We start from the raw sequence: 18608 nt of genomic DNA, 5'->3' as shown, positions 1-18608 counted from the left end.
GCAGTACTGATGTCGCACAGGCAGGGGGAGAGCCGTGGGTCCTGGTCCCACTTCCCGCAGAGGTCCAAGGTGGCCAGGGAAGTCAGGTTTCACAGGGCTGGGGTGCTGGGATGTCATGGCAGACTTGAGTGGAGGATGAGCAAAGTCCTGGTAGATCTCAGTCTGCAGCCTGACAGGACAAGAGTGGGTAGATGCCATTGTGGAGGTGAGCTCATGGCCTCCTTAGCTTCAGATGCCACACAGGGACCTGTGGAGACCTTTGCAGGGATCCTGATGAGTGAAATGTAGACAGACTTGACCTAAAAGGGATCTCTGGAGGGCTTGGTCTATGTCCTCCTCAGCAGAGGGACAGATCCACAGCTGGGGGCCTTCTCCATCTGAGTTAACATCTCCAAGGGCAGGGCTGCCACCACCACCTCACTGGGGCTGTCTCCAGGCAGTGCCATCCTCAGGGAAAACCTCCTCTGAAGCCCCATCAGAATGTCCCTCACTGCAGCTTGTGCCTGTTGCCCCATTTCCTTCACTGAGATGACTGCCCCAACCAGGGGTTTTCTCCAACGTGGGGAGGGTTTTTGGGGTAGGGGTGTTGTGGAGCAGGGTCCAGCCCTGCCTACAGCACCCTGGGAGATACTGCAGTGTCCTGGGACATCAGGGGCTGACGCTGCTGCCAATGGATGAAGAAACTTTTAGTGCTGGAGGAGGTGAAGATGCCAACCTGAAAATCAGCCACTGACCAATGGGGTTGCTCTCGGAGCAAATGCTGCAGCCAGGCTGAGCTGACTGGATGAGAGTGGTGCTGGGGGCTGTGGACACCAGCTCCATGGCACCTCCCTCCCTGTAGCAAGTCTGGACTAACCAGCCCTGCTGCCTGCTTTGCTGCTCTGCCACTGCTCTGCTGCCCACCCAGAGTGTCACTTGGTTCAGGAGCCCTGGAGCTGCAATCCCTGCTTGCCCCAGGCAGGGCTGTGGCTTTGATGGGTAGTCAAAACTTGAACATTTGGCGCTGTGTCCTCAGACCCTGAGAGCTGTGGGTCCTTCTCACCCAGCCCCACTGCGTGCCCTTGGCAGCAGCGCTGATGAGGGGATGCTGTTTATAGGCCTGGGAGAGCTTGTGCAGGCCCTTGACACTAAATCAGCCTTGCAAGGTTTTGGCTAAGCCAGGGCCTCGGGACAGGAGCTGCATGGGGTTTGGGGCTTGGTTCTCAGGGGTCAGCGAAAGCAACAGGACACAGTCCCACTTCCCTGCGGAGGGGACCAGCCGGGGGGCACACTCATGCCTGTGCCTAGCATTGCCTCCAGAGCAAGGCTAGGGCACTTAGTGCTGGTGCTGAAGGACGATGCTGCAGGAGGTGTGGTGACGGGGTTAAGATGGTCACCACAGATGGTGGCCAGCCATATGGCCAGGCCTGTTCCCACCAGGACAGGAGAAGTAGGACCTGTCACCCCCTTGGGTCCATGGGGACTCAGCAGCATCTCTCTGCTGGGGTGTTGCTCCATCCCTTCCCCTGGGCAGGTAGGTGCCCGTCTGAGACTGGGCCAGGCCAGCAGGAAAGCAAAGGTGAAAGCCACCATCAGCTTAGCACTTCAGTGGTGAGAGAGGAATGGAAGGTGCTGGGAGCCTCCTGGGCTTGGGACTGGAGGAGAATGGAGCTGTGCCATCCAGCATTTGCTGGGGCTGAGTGTCAGCCATGGTGCTGCTGCCAGCCCAAGTGCCACCCAGCTCCTGTGGATGTGATCAGGGTGTCTCCTGTGTGGTGAAAGCCCTGCAGTGGAGACAAGGTGGGAACTGAGGGGAGGCACGCCAAGCTCACTGCCCAGACAGCCTGGACACGTGCCGTGGGACAGGGATGTGCAGGTGGAGGATGTGCTCCAGCATCCCTCCACATTTTCCACGGTGGACCTCACTGGTCCACCTGGCTCAGCAGCAAAGCCACAACCTCAGGGCTGGGGTTCCACAACCACTGTCCTCCCGAGGGACCTGTGGAGCTAATCGTGAGAGGTTCATGCTGGTCCATAATGGGGTGGGCCACAGCATGGGATGGGGTGATAGGGCTGGTGGGGCATGCACCTGCCCCATCCCCTGGCATTGGGCCTGTTTGCTGTCCTAGAGATGGCTGTGCCTTATTGGGCTGCTGGGGTCCAGCCCCTGTGGTGACATGAACCAGGGACCAGCAAGGTGCTTTCTAGAAAAGGTTTTACTGTCCATTGCAATATATTAATTGATGATCCATATTTTGATAAAACACTTTAAAAACCCCCACTTGCTTGGATGCAGGGGGTGGGAGGCCGGGGGTCTCAGAGGGCAGCAGGGCTCCCGGGGACACAGACAGTGGGCAGCCCTCCCTCCTCCACCCCTGCTCACTGGCCCCACCATTGCTGCAGGGCCCACGACCAGCCTGGCTGTGTGGCTGTCACCAAGAGTGGCACAGGACCCTGTGTTGGCTGCCGAGGATGGCACGGGACCCTGTGGCTATAGGGTGAGGAGGGTGCCATCTTCCTGACTGCTGCCCTGGCCAGGGCTGTCGTCGTGGCTGCCAAGGGACTGGAGGGAGCCCTGGGAGCTGTGTGGTGATGGGCTCTGCTGAAGGGGCTGGTCTGTGGGGCCCCCGTTGGGGCAGCCCCTGGGGATATAGTGGGGTGCGCTGTCACTTTCAATGACCAGGTCACCCTCCTCATCGCTCTCAGCCGTGCTATAGTTGCTCAGGTACTGTGAGGCCGGGCTGGGGGTCTGCTGGCTGGGGGTGCTGTCTGTGGACATGCCTGAGCTGCCTGAGGCCTTGCTGCTGCGGATGACGTTGTTGCGCTGGTTGGCTGGCTTGACAGTGATGATGAGGTTGTGGCTGTTGGCCACCATCATGTCCGTCACCTGGTCCAGGGACTTGCCAGCCACATCGATGCCATTGACCTCCAGGATCTCGTCGCTCACGGCCAGTAGCCCCGTGCTCTCGGCCAAGCCACCCTTCACCAGGCGGGAGATGAAGATCCCAGGCACCTTCTCGACACCGTGTGGGGCCACACGCACACTGACACCATCACGGATGTAGAAGCCCAGCGGTTTGTCAGAGCCATGCTTGTGGAGCCTCACACGGCGGTGAGTCTCGGGCAGGATGTCCACGTCGATGATGGAGGAGATCTGTCGGAAGTCCTGGGGCATGCCAATGAGGAGGTGAGTCTTGGTCCGATAGTGTACAGGGCGCAGCAGCCCCTTCTTCTTTCGCTGCAAGGAGTTTGAGGCAAAGACACTGGCATCAGACTCTGCTGTAGGGAGCAAAGAGGACAAGGGTCAGGCACCACAGCTGCCTGTGGATGCAGCCACATGCCCCATGTGTTGGGGAAGCCAGCAGGAGAAACTCCCTGCTCACGGGTCTCACCGGCTTTTCCTCCCCAGAGCATCACCCTGGCTTTCCCCACAGCCTGTCTCTGCTGGGCCCATCTCCTGGGATTACCCAGCATACACAAGGTCAGGATTAGAGGGATCTAACTGGTGATTCAGCCTTAATCACACTTTAAGCCAAACTCTGTAGCTTAACACTAGAGCTGCCAGCCCTGATTGCTCAGGTCCCATGGTCATGCCCCACTTTGGGTTTGGGGAGAGGGAATACCCCTGCACGAGGGGCTGCTGTGATGGCAGCTCCCTGGGGAGAAGTCTAGTCCCTGAAACCACCAGAGTTCCTTGTCCTCTCTGGAGCAAGGCCATCATTGGCATGGGATAGGGGTGGCCACAGCTGCATCCTGCAGAGCCCTGTCATCCCCAAGGATGGAGACTCCCCTGCTCCTGGAGACTCATCCCAGGGATCCAGGAACATCCTAAACTATGATGTGTGCCACTGCATCTTACTCCACCATCTGGCACCACCACACAGGGTTTGACCCCATCCCTCCTGGGGCTCTTCTGTGGAGCCTAGCTTCACATACTGCCTCCTCAGCCACATTCAGCAGGTGCTGGGGAGCATCCCCTGAGCCCTCTCTGGTTTCTCCACATCCCTTTCCATGTGGGAGCTCTGATCTGGATGCTTCATTGCTGGCAAGTCCCCCATGATGCCCCCCAGTAGCACAGAGACCCTGCTCCAGCGGCAGGGAGCTGGGGATGCTCCCAAGCCCAGGTGATGTGGGGTTTCTCCTGAGCCAAGCAGCCTTCCAGGGCTCCTGGGTTATAAATATCTCCCTGCACACACAAACCGGCATATTTTTAGCATGGGGAAGGGCGGTGGAGGCTTTCCCACAGCTATTCCAGCACACAGTTCCTCTCTGCGATGCGCGGGGTGGCTGGGCCAGGTAGGGCCAGCACCCCAGGGATGAGTCTTTCGGCAGCTCTGGTGATGTGCCAGGCTTTCCCCTGCCTTTCCCATGGGCCCAGCCCAGCCGAGGTGGGCCAGCACCGTGTCCCCAGCCAGGCTGCCCCCCAGGTACCCAGTAGAGTGACAGTGCAGAGAGGAACCAAGCTGCAGCCTTTGTTTTTTACCTCCCTGAGGCAGTCCTGGCTGCCCAGAGGCCACTGGTGGGTGCACACCTACATGCACACACATGTGCATGGCTGTGAGAGCAGCTCCACAGCCACATTCCTCACCGACCCGAGCTGGTTCAACGACAGCCCAGCCTCGGGATGACCTGGATCCATTTTAAATCATCTGTGACTCACCCAGGGCTTGCTCCCAGCCTCTCCACACACCTCCCCTGTTGCTGCCAGCCCTGTGGCAGCTGTCCCACAGGCACAGCCAGTGCTGGGTTGTGCCGGTGCTGCTTCCTGATCACATTGTGCATGGTGCCAGGGCTGTGGCTGCCCACTGGACACAGAAAGCCACTTCGGCACTGTCACTCACAGGCCCCACATGCTTTCCCAACAGCAGATTAGGTGGCTCTGGGAGCAGGAGCAATGCTCCCACGGCACCTCTGGCACATGCAGCACTGTTGTAGCTCCCTGTGCTGCAGCCTGGGTCCAGGAACAGGCCATGGTTCAGTGCCTGGATGGCTGCTGCCAGCCCAGTAGTGTGTGTCCCCAGAGGAAATGTGTCCAGGGCATCCGGCACCACCCTTGTGCAAGAGCTCAGGAACCCTGGCACAGCAGCTGGGTCCAGCCACCAGCATTACCCCTTACCCAGGGCCTTTGTAACACAGCTCACTAACAGAAGCTGGAAACATGGAGTCATTCTGGACACCATGCTGGGAAAACAGGGGCTTTGAGATCAGGCTCTGGCTCTGTGCACTGTTGCTTGATGGTGCTACTCACGGGAAAACCTCTGTGCTACTAAAACAAGTGTAAGGGGACAGGCTTGTCTCCCTAGTGAAGGGGAGATGCAGCCAGGGTGTTTGTCACTGGGATATTTTCACCCTGCTATCACAGTGATTTCAGGCTCTTGTGCAAGGAAGCTGCTGTCTGGGAACACACCACTAAGGTCAGGGTGAGCCCCTGGGCTGCCAGGGAGGAGACGAGCCTCCTCCTCATCAGCAACCAGCACCCGAGAACTCTGCTGAAGTGATAGCTGCTGTTGCCTTGGGGCAGGGAGCCGCATGGGGCTCCTGGTGTGGCACTCACGGGAGCAACACAGTGTTTTCCAGGTGTTCCAGGGGCCTCCTGGTGCCACCACCTCCTGGTGCCACAGTGGTGGCTGGAGGGTGTGTGATCCCCCACCTCTGCTGCAGCCCAAATGTGGAAGCAGTGATAGTGTGGCTCAGGTCTCTTGATGGGGAGGACGGATCTGTTGCCTGTCTCCCAGTCCTTCTTACCCTTCTTCTGGATGATGATCCTGAGGAGGGGGTTGGCAGAGGACAGGGCTTTGTGGTAGTTGTCATCGTTGTTGATGGGCAAAAGGTCGCCGTGGATGTCCGTGTAGCCCAGGAGCACATCCACCCGTGGGATCTGGTGCACTGTCTGTAGCAGGCGGTAGAAGTCCTGGAAGCTGCCCATGCCAGAGCGCTTCATGGCAAAGCGGCGAAACTCAGCATCGAACTGCAGATGAGAAGGAGAAAGAGGGTGAGGCTGGCCAGGCTGGCTCCAACCAGCAGGACCTATGCAGGCAGGGTACAGAGCAGAGCTGCCCCAGCACAGGCAGAGCCAGGCATGGGTGGCTCCAGAGCCCCAGCAGTACCAATGCAGTGCATCCATCAGCCAGAGCCTGTCCTAGAAGCAAGATAAAAGGAGCGGAACAGCCAAGTGACAGCATGGAGAGCTGCCCGGGTAGCAAAGGAAGGACCCTCCGGCCGTGCCACCAGCCACAGACCTGCCAGAAGGCCCTTCCCTGCGACACAGGCACTGCTGCAGCACCTGGTGAGCAACAGCGTTAATTATTGCCTCCCTCAGTCACGACGAAAGAGAAGCCAACTAAGAAGAGGCTCAGGAGTGCTGCGAGGCTCCCGCTGCTCGAGGTGGGTCCCAGCTCTGCAGGCAGAGCACCCCAGGCACAGCTGGATGAGGGTGCACAAGGGGGATGCACACATCTGGGTGAGCACAGAACTGGGTGGGTGGGCACAAGTGGGCATAGGAGCACATCTGGGCAAGAATGGGCCAGGTGACCACACATCTGAATGTGCAGGCACACCTTGGGGGTGCACACCTGGGCGAACATGCGCATAGCATGGGGGTTACCCCGTGCTTGGGGTGTACATCTGGGTGCTGGAACAGCACAGGCAGCTGGGTGAGAGCACATCTGGGCTAGGCATAAGCACAGCACTCCCGCACCGGGGTGACACCCGTACACATCAGTGCTGCCGGCACCGCACACCGGCGCGGGTGAACATCTGCCGAGCGCTCGCCGGCGGCGCTTACACGGCCGGTACCGACTGCGCCAAGCGGGCCCGAGCCCGCGGTGTGGGACGCTGCGGCCGCCGCGCTGTGCAAGGCTCGGGGAGGCCCCGGGTAGCGCTGCCGCAGCGCGGGGGAGCGGAGCGGAACGAAGCGCCCGTACGGCTCGGCTCCCGCGCCGCTCCTCGGTGTGCAGTGCCGCCCCACGTGTGCTGACCGGCGCGGAGAAGGCGCGGCCGGTCGTGACTGTGTGGCTCCTGCCTTTGCGCGGCTCCGACCCAGAGGTCCTTACCTTGCTCTTGACCTCGATGACGGACTCTGCGGAGCGCGCCGGTGTGCGGTGGTGCTTGGCCATGCTGCGGGCCGGGCCCCACGCCGCCGCCAGCGCCGCTCCAGCGGCCACTGGGGATTTTCACAGGCCATGACGTCACCGGGCAGCAGGTCGGGCGCGCCGCGCCATTGGCCAGGCGAGGCGGGGGGCGTGGCCGGAGGGTTGCTGACAACGTCGCCGTGGCAACGGGGGCGGGGCCTTAGGGCAGCTGCGCCCCCACCTCTCCCCTGCTTCCCCCCCCCGCCCTGCTCCCGGGACCCTCATTAGCGGCACAATTAAACCCACCGTGGAGGCACCCGCCCCGCTCCGGAGCCCCTAAGGTCCGACACGCAGCAGCGTCCCCGGTGAGTCCCGCGGGTGTCACCGGCTGGAGCCCCGACTTGGCCGGTCCCGGCAGCAGGAGGTTACCGGCGGAGCTCTGCAACCCGAGCCATGGGCGTGGTGCTGAGGGCTAGTGGTACGAGGTTTCCAGCCCCGGGCTCCACGTTCTTGCTGGATTCACACCCTGCACTTCTGAAGGATTCGTTACCACTCTGGCGGCATTTATCATTTTGGGAAGAGCTGCTTTACTGAGTGGTTGGGTGGGAGAGATCTGACGGAGAATCTGCAGAGGTATTTGGACTGGCTGGATCGATGGGCCAAGGCCAATGAGATTAGGTTCCTCAAGGCTAAATGGCGGGTCTTGCACTTGGGTCCCCAAAACCCCGTGCAATGCTCCAGGCTTGGGGAAGAGCAGCTGGAAAGCTGCTCGGTGGAAAAGAACCTGGGGGTACTGAGTGACGGAGCTGAACATGAGCCAGCTTGTGCCCAGGCAGACAAGAAGGCCAGCAGCATCCTGGCCTCTGTCAGCACCAGTGTGACCAGCAGGGTCAGGGCAGTGATGATCCCCCTGTACTGGCACTGGTGAGGCTGCACCTTGAATCCTATGCTCAGTTCTGGGCTCCTCACCACAAGGGAGACATTGAGGTGCTGGAGCTGGTCCAGCCAGAGGTGGCTAGTCTCTTCCCCCAAGGAACAAGGGATAGGACAAGAGGAAACAGCTTTAAGCTGCACCAGGGGAGGTTTAGACTAGAGATCAGGGACAATTTCTTCCCTGAGAGGGTGCTCAGGCATTGGAACAGGCTGTTGAGAGCAGTGGTAGAGTCACCATCCCCGGAAGTGTTCACAGACTGTGCAGATAGGCCCTTTGTGACATGGTCCAATGGTGGCCTTGCAGTGCTGGGGTAATGGTTGGACTTGATGATCTTGAAGGTCTTTTCCAACCTGACTGATTTTATGGCATCTGTGTGCAAGGAATTTACTGGGTGTACAGCAAAGTGCTCATCTCACTGTACCATTGCAGGGCTGGGACATGCTCATCTCCTAGTATTGCCTGTGCACCCATGGGTGATGCCCTCAGGATGTGTCTCTGGTGGGACCGGATCTGTGGAGGCACAGCAGTGCTCTGGGATACACAGGCAACCCCCCCATGCTGCAGCTCTGACTGCGCAATGCCGGAGTGTGCCGCCAGCACCAGGGTCACCAACCAAGGCTGAAGTCCTGCTCACAGGCTCTGAGGCAGCTGCCATGGTGGCTGCTGGGGCGTGACAGCAGCACCATGAAACCTACCATGAAGCTACAAAGGGCAGTGCTTCCTGCTGAACAAACACACTGATCCAAACCCTGAAAACCAGCCTGGCTTCTCTGGATCACACAGTTCTCCGATCCTTGCCCCATCTCGGCCTGTGGAGCAACCTTTGTCCAGCACAAAACTGCATCAGCAGTGGCACCACCAGTGCTCTGGTCCCACGGGGCCAGGCCGTGGATCCCACAAGCTCTTCCCCTACACTACAGGGGAGAGAGGGAGCCCGGCAGGCTGTGAGGCCACGGGACACCCTCTCACATACCCCCATATCCCCCACTGGCCTCCTGCAGTGACAGCAAGCCTGGCACACACAGAGCTGTGAACTCATCAGCAATCCTTCCCACCTGCCAGGGTTTTGCTTTCTTTTCATTTTGAGGTCAGAGATAACATTGATTTAGACCAGAGTTAATATTTGCACAGGCACCAGTGACAAAAGGAGCTTGCAGCCCTTCATCTCCAGTTTTGGTAAGTGGGAGTTAATTGTCCGGCAGGCCACTGGGGTGACTTGCTGGTCACACATTCCATTTTGCACCGTGAACCTGAATTGAGACCTGAACTAAGCAGATGTTATTGGGGCAGTTATTTGTTTTGTCTTAGTACTTGGAGCTGTGAATCAGCCTCTGGGATGGGAGTATGTGCTACCAAACGTCCAGACATGTCCAACAATTCCAGGTCCACCAGCTCTAGGCTGCTGTGGGCTCTCGGCAGGGCTCAGTATCCCAGCTTGGAGGGGATGTGCTAAGGTCTGGCACGCAGGTTGGTGGGCACTTCAGGAGGTCTCTTCTCCACCACCTGCTCAAAGCTGGGTCAATGCTGGTGCTGTCTAGCATGTTCCCATCAGCAGGTGCTTTTCCCAGTGTTTTTCTGAGCAATGCAGTGGGCAGCCTGGGTGAGCTCTGTCCCTCTTGACCATGGCAGGGAGAAGTAGAGGAGCTGGAGTTGGAGGCAGGATCAGTGCTGCAAGTACAGCTGCACACCGGTCCACAGGCACAAAGAGTCCCAGCAAAACACACACTTGGAGCTGGAGCATCTTGTTTGACACTAGCCTCTGTACAGCTTTGCATTGCAGCTGCCTCCCTCTGGGCACTCCAAGTAAAGGCTGCACCTGAGCGAGCAGCAAAGTCACCTTGACCTTAGGGGGTATATTCGCACAGGCAGGCTTGGACACTGCATTGTTCTTTCCCTCTTCCACTGCCATCAGGAGCTGCAGGACATGGATCAGGGTCCTTGACACAGTGTCTCCTTGGTGTGGTGGGGCCACAGAGCTGAAGGGGGATTGAGGCCAGCTGCAGTGCTTGCTGTGGGGAGGGATGCTGCACAGGATCTCCAGCCCAGCAAGGATGTACCCTGGCAGCTGTGGAGGGTTTGTGGAGCAGATGTTGTCTCAGCTCATGTCTTTGCAGCTCTTCCCCAGGAAGCAGTGAGGTGATGCATCCCCATGGTGCAGTGTCTTTTCTGGTTGCAAAATCTAGTCCTGGCTGTAAACTCATCCATGCACCTGGGCAACAGGTCTGGCTGCCAAGGAATACTGAGCAGCTGATCAACACGGAGAGTAAATACATGGCGCTGGCAGATAAAACTGATATCTCACATTCCTATGATACTGTCTTAAAGTACGCTAAACCCCCCTCCTGGTGCATCAGTATCATTACCGCTGTTTTTCCCGGTGCTGGATCACATCTCAAAGGAAGGAGGAGGGCTCAGAAGCTGCTGTTGTACATTTTTGTTTCATTTGGTGTCTTTTTTTTTTAATAGTGATAAGTTCTTGAATTGCCACCTTTCTCTAACCCCCCTGCACGCTCCTTTTGCACCACTCAGAAGCATGGTGTGTTCTGTCCCACGAAGTCAGCAACAAACCTGTTGAGGTAACTACACAGATCTGGTAAAACAACCATCAGAAAAGTGATGTTTCACCAGGGCCAGGCTGTGGATCTGGCTTGCACAGCACCCCACAGGGAGCTGCAGGAGAAGGGGAGAGGGAAGAGCAGAGCCAGGGAACCCTAAAACTGGTGCTGCTGTCAAAGTTGATGTGTGGTGGAATCACAGAATCACCCAGGTTGGAAAACACATTCAAGATCGTCAAGTCCAACTGTTCCCAGCACTGCCAAGGCCACCACTGAACCATGTCATGAACGGCCCTATCTACATCTTTTGTGAACACTTCCAGGGACAGTGGCTCCACCACTGCCCTGAGCAGCTTGTTCTAATGCCTGAACACCCCTTGGGGAAAAAATTGTTCCTAACCTCCAGTCTAAACCACCCCTGGTGCAGTTTGAGGCCATTTCCTCTTGTCCTAACCCTGCTCCTTGGGAGAAGAGACCAGCCACCGCCTGTCAGGCAGTTGTAGAGAGCGATAAGAGCCCCCCTGAGACTTCTCCAGACTAACCCCCCCAGTTCCCTCAGCCATTCCCCATCACACCTGTAATTCAGGACCTTCACCGGCTCTGTTGCCCTTCTCTGGATCTGCTCCAGCACCTCAAAGTCTCTCTTGTAGTGAGGGGCCCAGAACTAAGCTCAGGATTCAAGGTGCGGCCTCACCAGTGCCCAGTACAGGGGGATCATCACTGCCCTGACCCTGCTGGTCACACTGGCGCTGACAGAGGCCAGGATGCTGTTGGTCTTCTTGTCTGCCTGGGCACAAGCTGGCTCATGTTCAGCTCTCTCAGCATCCCCAGGTCGTTTTCCACCGATCAGCTTTCCAGCCGCTCTTCCCCAAGCCTGGAGCTTTGTATGGGGCTGTGGGGACCCAAGTCAGGACCCGGCACTTTGGAGCTCTTCCCTGAGCGAAGGAGCCCGGCGCGGAGCCTCACGGGCTGTAGGGACATGGGGTAACGTTCCTGGGCTGCCAGCGATGGACGCAGGTTTTGGCAGGCCTGCGGGGTGGGTGTCTGAAGGATCAGACGCACCCGGAGGCGGTTCCGGCCCCCTCGGAGCCGAGGCCGGGCCCTCTGTTGCGGGCCGGGTCAGCCTCGGCTCCCCCTGGCCCAGCGAGGCCCTGGGCGGGGGTCGCGGTTGTCGCGGTGACGCCGCGTAGACCTTGGAGTCCCCGCCCATCACCGGTAGGCCCCCAAACAGCTCCTACCTCTCCCGCCACCGCCCTCTCCCGCAGCCCTCCGTCCCATTGGTCCACGTCTTAGTCCCTCTCCCCTCTCCCGCCGCTGCCAATCAGCTGCAGCCACCGCAGCCCTGCGGCAGGGCGGGGCGCGCAGTCGGCCTATAAAATGCTCTGCCGGTGACGAGTGGGGGTTTAAGGCCGCCCGACCGCCATGCGGGAGTCTTTGCTGCTGCTCGTCCGCAGCCCCACGCAGCGGCACCCGGACCTGCGTCTGCGCGCCAAGCCCGCCTGGACTGTACGGCGCCTCAAGGCCGAGCTGCGCCGCCTCGTTCCCGGTGCACCGGTGAGTTCGCGACGCCGCTTCCCGCCGCACGGGCGCTGTGGGGAGCGGAGCCGCGTCCCCGGGGTGCGCTTCCGGGGCCTTCCCCTCACCCGGCCGAGCCCTGACCGTTTCTACCCCCGACCCTCCGAAGTGTCTCGCACCCAGCCGCCCTCCTGCGCGGGGGATGCTGGGGGCTGAACTCAGGTTCCGGGTCGGCCGCTGTTATGCATTAACGGCTTTCCTCGGGCTGTGGGCTGAGGAGCGGTGTGCGGGTGGCACCCGCTGCCTTGGCGTCTTCCTTCGCAAGCTCTTGACTCCTCCAAGGGCAGGCAGCCCGGTCACTGCTCAACTGGGATTCTAGACGTGAGAATGCAGAAGCTTGAGTTCCTTCTGGGCCGGCACAATAGGAGCCGAACTTCGCGGTGCCCCGCAATCGCTGTCTCGGCAGGAGGACGCGCTTTTTGCCTTGCTTTCCTGAGGAGGTTTCCCGGGAGCTAGGGTCATTGTGCTTTCGCCCACTGCTGGGCTGCAGTGGAAAGGACACGGGGTTTTATCTTCATCCGCCGGGATTCATCTCGTGGGGTGTAACGCGTTGACTTGATACCACCACTTCCAGTGCTGGTCAGATTAGATTGTATTTCAGACCTCTCTTTTAAGCAGCACAGATGTTTTTGGCATTCTGAAGGAGGTGGCATGTAACCAAGTTCTTTGCTAAAAGAGTACTTTATAGCCTCCTACTGACTTAAACTTCATTGTCGGTAAATCTTGCACTTCAGTGTTGACTTGTTTTCATCAGCTGAATTTCCATGTGCACAATGTACCTTAGTATATAGGGTGCTTCCAGCTGTGTCCCTCTGTCCATCTGGCTGCAAGTTGTCAGTTAATGCTGGCATGTGCTTGGCAGAGCAAATCATACTGTTCTTTGTTTTCTCTCTCCAAAGCCTGAAGAGGACCAAAACCTGATTTATTCTGGTAAACTACTGCTGGATCATCATTATCTGAGAGAATTGCTGCCAAAGGTGTGTGTGTATATATATATAATATATATATAAAACTTTTATGTGCTGAAACAAATCAAGAAAAGTGATTGTTTTTTGAACATGTCCCCCCTTTCATTTTTAGCACGGGGAGTTGCATGCTCTTCATCTGGTATACAAATTCAGGACTCCTGCACATGTGCAAGAATCCAGTGTAGAGGTACTTAAACTAAGTGAATCTACTACTCCGAATCTTGGGCTTTTGATTAAAAAAAGGAAAGTGCTGAACAGCTATTCTAAAGTTCACTGGTGCTGCAGTCTCTGTAATGGCAGTATTACTTTGTGATAATTTGATAAGGAATGTGAGAATGTATTTGGATTAAGCAAAGTTAGAAAAATTGACTGTACAGTTCATCAGTAAAGGCTTTTATGGCATCTGTTAAGAAATATTGAAACTCATCTCGTAGCAACCCACTGCTCAGAGTACAAGTGCTTTCTGGCAAGTTAATTTTTAAGCAGGGTATGACTTACCATGTCTGAGGCTCTTTGGGACAGAGGCTGTGCTGGTGGGTAGAGGGCAGGGTATTAAAGTGGAAGTGGGTTCCCCTCAGGGTGTGGGGGAGGAAGAAGGCTTTTAGCTGAGGACACTGTAGCTGCTCTCATTAATGACTCAGCCCGTGGAGAAGCCGAAGCTGAGCCTCAGTGCTTGAGCTGAATACTCGCCACTCTCCAGTGCGAATGGCCAAAGCCAGTTTTTACACTCAAGCAGATGTGCTGGTGTGTCTAGAGTTGTTTGTTTTGCCCCTTACAGGCAATCTGAGCTTATCATGTCCTTGTCTGATGGTTGCTAGATGTGAGCCAGTTTTGATATGGATATTACACAGATGGTTTGCCATAGAACAGCTCTTGAATTCTGTGTGTGGTGGTTTATGTATGCAAGTACAGGCTTACCAGAGCTAAAAGTCAGACTGTCTTGAGTACAGTTCCCTCTGTTTCTTCCAGTTTTTATAACCCGATGGGACCTGACTGCATGCATGAAATGTAACAAACACAGGTGTAGATCTGGTAAACAGTAAATCAGGTTTATGTGCCAGTCACTTTTTAAGGAGCTTTAAAATGCTGAGGAGGTGCTTGTGGCATGGAGCCCAAGAGCAGTGTCAGTGCTGAGGCAGTGCTGGAGCTACTGTGCAGGCCAAAGTGCATCAAGTCTGTAGCAGTTATAAGAGTGTGCTCATGTGCTGTCCTGAATAAACCTCACTCGCTGCATTGCTGTCCCTAGGTTAAAGCTGATCAGCCAAAGTTACCATCAGAAGCTAGTCAAGAACCAGCTGTACCTTCCTCAGATGGTGAAAGACCAAGATGTTCTTCTGGTGGCCAGTCTTCAGCAGAAATCAGTAATGGGTAAATATGACTTTCAAAACACTGGCTTTGTGTTGGATATCAGCTTCTTATGCCACATATATTGTCTTAAGCCCGCAGAATATGGGTCAAAGATGATTAAATTATATATAAAAGCTTCAGTGGACATGTAAGAAGCTGAAGAAAAAATGCGCTGCTTGGTAATTGAAAGAAATCATCCCTTTATTCATGTTGGTAAAGAGATGTCGTTAATGCTCTGGAAGGAAACCCTGATTTTGCATTAGGGTTTGCAAAATGGCTGAAACTATTTACATTGGCCTGTAATAAATGACTTGTGCAGTTTGTCCAGTATTTGCTAATGAATGTGTTTAAATTTTAACCAAGGCTGGAAACAACTCAACGTCCCTTCCAAAGTGTGGCTCCTGGCTTCTCTGTGTATACAACCTACAACATGCTTCAGATGTCTTGGTTTCAGCAGATCTATGCAAGACAGTACTACTTGCAATAGTAAGTTTTCTGTCCAAAGCTACCAGTAGGAAGTAGAACTGTAACACAAGGAAATAGAGAGCTGCTGGCAGTTCTTCTTTTGATGGTAGTTGGTATTGTAACTTCACACTGAATGGTGTGGGAATGTTCCTCTACCTATCATGTGGTGTATGGCTTCTGGTTTAGGCCAGTGGTTTTGAATCTTGCAATCTGCAGCTCTGATTCTTTTGGGAGGGCATGTATCTGTAGAGTAAGTGTAATCCTGATGATAAACCTTAGCTCTTCACCATATTTTTGACTGCTTAAAGTAGCACAGAGGGGCACTGACTAAAAATAGGTAGTAGAGGTAAAGCTGAGACTGGCAGGAGCCTTCCAGGCTATTTGTGGATTACTGAAGAGTTTTTTTGCGAAGTATTGAAGTTTTTCATAAAGTCAAAGGTTCCTGGTTTGACTTCCTGAAGTCACTTCTGTGTAACCATTGTCATGGATAGAACTGAAACTGGGGTTTCTGTATCCTCTAAACTTGATGCTTTCTACTTGCATGTAATCTGACTCTTGTTTAAAGATGCATGAACTTTCAGTGCCTGTGTTAAGTGTAAAATTGTTTGACTAAGCATTATTTTCTACTTTTGTGTTCTCTGATTTCAGCTTGGCTTCTACTGCTACACCTGCTGACCCATCCCATGCACAACATTCTCAAGAGATTCCAGTGGCACCAGTGACAACACCGGCTCCTCTCCCAGATGTATTTCCTGCACAAAATCAGCCTGGAAACCAGAATGCTGCTGCCCAGGTTAACGCAGTGGCCAACCATAACTTGCAAATGAATGCACAAGGGGGTCACCTCATGGAGGAAGAGGAGGAGGGTGGCCATCGAGATTGGTTGGACTGGCTCTACTCAGCAACGTTGTTCTATGTATTTGTCAACATGATTTATTTCTACTCCAGTGTCAGCAGATTCCTCCTGGTTATGGGTGGCGGTATCCTGATGTACCTGTAAGCGTATGGTGTTACTATTTATTGTTGTATTAGAAAGGTTGGGATAAATCTTAGAAGCACAATGAAGATAATGGGTCCTCAGCTGATGTGCTTTGGGATGTCTTGCCTGAGAAAGATAATCTCTCCTCTCAAATTCCTTGATCACCTGTGAAACAAGTGATGAAAGCCTCTGAATTCCTGCCAGTAGGTCTAAGAGTTAAAGCTGGAGCAGCTCAATTGATCAGTTCTGCCAACCTCTATGCAGTCTTAGGAGAGTGAATATTAATTGCTGTTGGTAATTCTAAAGCATAATGTGAACAGCTTGCTTTGTGGGTTATACGTCTGTGCTGTAGAGATGCAGACCTTTTAAGAAGGTCTACATGGCCTATGTTTTGGTCAGAGTGCTGCATTTCATATATTCCTTGTGCCCCTTTTCTTAGGGTGAGTACAGGGAAGTTACGCTGGGGTGCACAGAGCATGGTGACCAAGCAGGCCCTCTGGCATCATGCTGGATACACACGTGGATGTAGTGCTGCTTATTCTGAGTGCAAGATGATGGTCAGCCTTCCACTCTTACCCCATGGCTTGCTGTGAACAGGAGGCTTTGAAAGTGCTTGCTGGGTTAGGGCAGAAAGAGACCTTAATATGCTAACCTTGCTGTCTGCAGCTCTGAGCTGTATTGGTGTAACAGGAAGGAGTAATGTTTAAGTAGTAGTAATATGAATCTGTTGCCTTCCCCAGGCACCGTGTTGGATGGTTTCCATTTAGACGAAGACCAGTTCATCCCTTCCCAGACAATGCTCCTCCTCAAGCAGCTATAAACCAGGACCAGAACAATAACTTACAGGTACTGTCTTTTTATTTTGTTTTTAAACCATGAGCATGAAAACCTGTGGAGTCCTACTTTCAGTTTACTAACGACATGTTGTAGCAGCAACTTTTCTTTGAACTTTATTCAGAAGCTATCTTTCATGGGGGCAGAACTGCCAGCCTGAGTCCTTCTTTGTTAATTCCCCTGTTCTACGAAGTATTTCAGACTGAATGTTGTCACTTAGTTGCTTCTGTCCTTCAGGATGTTGTATGGAGAGTGGTTTGTCCCAGCTTCTGTAGCTGAAGGCAGGGTTTAGAGTGGTACCTTGGTGGCAGGATTTGAGTTGGTAAGCAATCAGTCATACATATCAATCTGATGCTTCTGTCTGATGTCCAGGAAAGTTGTGAATTCATCCACAGTTCACCTGAGCCTGGTGCTTTCTGTCTGTCCTAAGCAGTGTTCCTGGACATGCTGTGAGTTCACCAGTAACACCAGTGTGCAGCTTGGGTTTTTGACTTGGTGGTGGTTGTCTGGGATACTTGCAAGCTTTTTATATTATGACAGCGATATTTGGGTAACAAAATGCTGTTTGATACCTGATACTTCTAATGCATTTCTGAAATTACCTTATTCACCAAATACCCTTTCTTTTGGCAGGGGGAGAATGCAGGTGGAGCCGATGAATCTGAGACATCTCCTGATGATGGACAAGGCTTACAAGAGCTGCAGCAGACAAACCCTTCACTGATGGGCACAGTGTGGGTTTTCTTCAAGACTTTCTTTGCATCCCTCCTTCCAGAAGGGCTCGGAGTGACCCACAACTGACCTGTCACCAGTCTGCTTGTCTGACACTGCAAACCAGGAGGGAAAGTGGATGACAATTCTGGCTTTCACTGACCAAGCAAATAACACTGCAAGAAGACTTAAGTCATTGCAGCCTAGAGACTGAGATGCTTGCCCTTAGTCAAAAGAATTTTGTCCTGAAGCATTTATTAGTCGCCTGTGTTGAGGCTTGGCCTTGTGAACTTGTGCACTAAATGCACAGGCTCTAAGCAGGTGTGCAAGAATGTGAGAGAAGCAAATTGCTGCTTCTGTGCAATGTGATTCCTGTTGGAATGTCTCAAATGCTATTTAAATTACACTGAGTGTAGGATCTCAAAAAAAAAAATTGCTAGATAAGCATTAGCAGATTGCAGATTTTAGGTCTATTGTTAAATTGCTTCAATAGTTTAAAATTTTTGTAAATATTTTCCTATGAAGGATGTACGATGCATGATGCAATTCCCTTGCTGGTTGGAAGTGGAGGACTCTTACAGTGACTTCTTAAAGCAATTACCTTGTTGGAGTTGTAGGCTAAACTTCATGTTGCTAAATTCAGACAGCTTAAACTTGAGGCTTAATTTTCCCCTGGCAGATCATGAGAGAAGAGTGTGTCCAGCTCTAACAGGAATTTATGCAAGATGTAAACTTCAGTGCTTTTGGATGCAAAGTTAAAGCAGTCTAGTGCCTGTATTCAGTTTTGATGCATTCTTACTGCATAGCAACCCCCTTGTGTTACTTCATTTTGTTCCCTTTAGTTTCTGATACTGTCAAGGGCTTTGATTCCAATAAAACTTTGCAGGTATTCATATCCACACTTGTACAGCAGTCAGAAGACCACCTGTGCAAAGCACAGTGAGAATGAAGACCCTAGGCCCACTGTGTAGGAGAGGATCTGGTTTGAGACCATCTTAAAAACCTGAATGTACACAAGTCCATGAGACCTGATGAAATCCATCCGTGGGTCCTGAAGGAGCTGGCAAATGAAGCTGCTAAGCCACTGTCCATCATATTTGAGAAATCATGGCAGTCAGGTGAAGTTCCCGATGACTGGAAAAAGGGAAATATCACCCCCATTGTCAAGAAGGGGAAAATGGATGACCCAGG

The 18608-nt window shown here is 54.0% G+C and overlaps 2 protein-coding genes across 3 annotated transcripts; one reads left to right on the top strand and one right to left on the bottom strand.

The window, feature by feature from the left end:
• Nucleotides 1–2426: 2426 nt before the first annotated feature.
• On the bottom strand, nucleotides 2427–7220 carry LOC130610480 (partitioning defective 6 homolog alpha-like). 2 transcript variants are annotated; one of them, XM_057430431.1, is made up of 3 exons: nucleotides 7032–7220; nucleotides 5725–5947; nucleotides 2427–3255 (listed from the first exon to the last, which is right to left on the bottom strand). In XM_057430431.1, the coding sequence occupies exons 1-3, from the start codon at nucleotides 7092–7094 to the stop codon at nucleotides 2471–2473; spliced, it is 1071 nt and encodes a 356-aa protein (XP_057286414.1). In that variant the 5' UTR covers nucleotides 7095–7220; the 3' UTR covers nucleotides 2427–2470. The 2 variants fall into 2 exon arrangements, with proteins under 2 accessions (XP_057286414.1, XP_057286413.1); XM_057430430.1 differs by having other exon boundaries at nucleotides 2427–3258; nucleotides 7032–7215.
• A 4740-nt stretch (nucleotides 7221–11960) lies between these two features.
• HERPUD1 (homocysteine inducible ER protein with ubiquitin like domain 1) lies at nucleotides 11961–18310 on the top strand. Its single transcript, XM_057430429.1, has 8 exons — nucleotides 11961–12092; nucleotides 13013–13090; nucleotides 13194–13268; nucleotides 14328–14449; nucleotides 14792–14914; nucleotides 15542–15889; nucleotides 16613–16718; nucleotides 17340–18310. The coding sequence occupies exons 1-8, from the start codon at nucleotides 11961–11963 to the stop codon at nucleotides 17505–17507; spliced, it is 1152 nt and encodes a 383-aa protein (XP_057286412.1). The 3' UTR covers nucleotides 17508–18310.
• The last annotated feature ends 298 nt before the right edge of the window (nucleotides 18311–18608 follow it).

The sequence above is a fragment of the Pezoporus wallicus genome, unplaced genomic scaffold (assembly GCF_028554395.1).
Source record: "Pezoporus wallicus isolate ANWC-B61680 ecotype Strahan unplaced genomic scaffold, APGP_CSIRO_Pwel_v1 contig_3573, whole genome shotgun sequence".
Lineage (NCBI taxonomy): Eukaryota > Metazoa > Chordata > Aves > Psittaciformes > Psittacidae > Pezoporus > Pezoporus wallicus.
The sequence above is the reverse complement of the archived record's forward strand: the minus strand, read 5'-3'. Positions and strand labels throughout refer to the sequence as shown.

Bases quoted from the DNA above. Each gene is read 5' to 3' on its own strand.
- LOC130610480 (XM_057430430.1), bottom strand. From the start codon at position 7,094: ATGGCCAAGCACCACCGCACACCGGCGCGCTCCGCAGAGTCCGTCATC. The intron at 5,948-7,031 runs GTAAGGACCTCT...TCTCATCTGCAG, and splicing joins TCATCGAGGTCAAGAGCAAG to TTCGATGCTGAGTTTCGCCG. The intron at 3,259-5,724 runs GTAAGAAGGACT...TGCTCCCTACAG, and splicing joins GATCATCATCCAGAAGAAGG to CAGAGTCTGATGCCAGTGTC.
- HERPUD1 (XM_057430429.1), top strand. From the start codon at position 11,961: ATGCGGGAGTCTTTGCTGCTGCTCGTCCGCAGCCCCACGCAGCGGCAC. The intron at 13,269-14,327 runs GTACTTAAACTA...TGCTGTCCCTAG, and splicing joins TGCAAGAATCCAGTGTAGAG to GTTAAAGCTGATCAGCCAAA. The intron at 14,915-15,541 runs GTAAGTTTTCTG...CTCTGATTTCAG, and splicing joins AGACAGTACTACTTGCAATA to CTTGGCTTCTACTGCTACAC.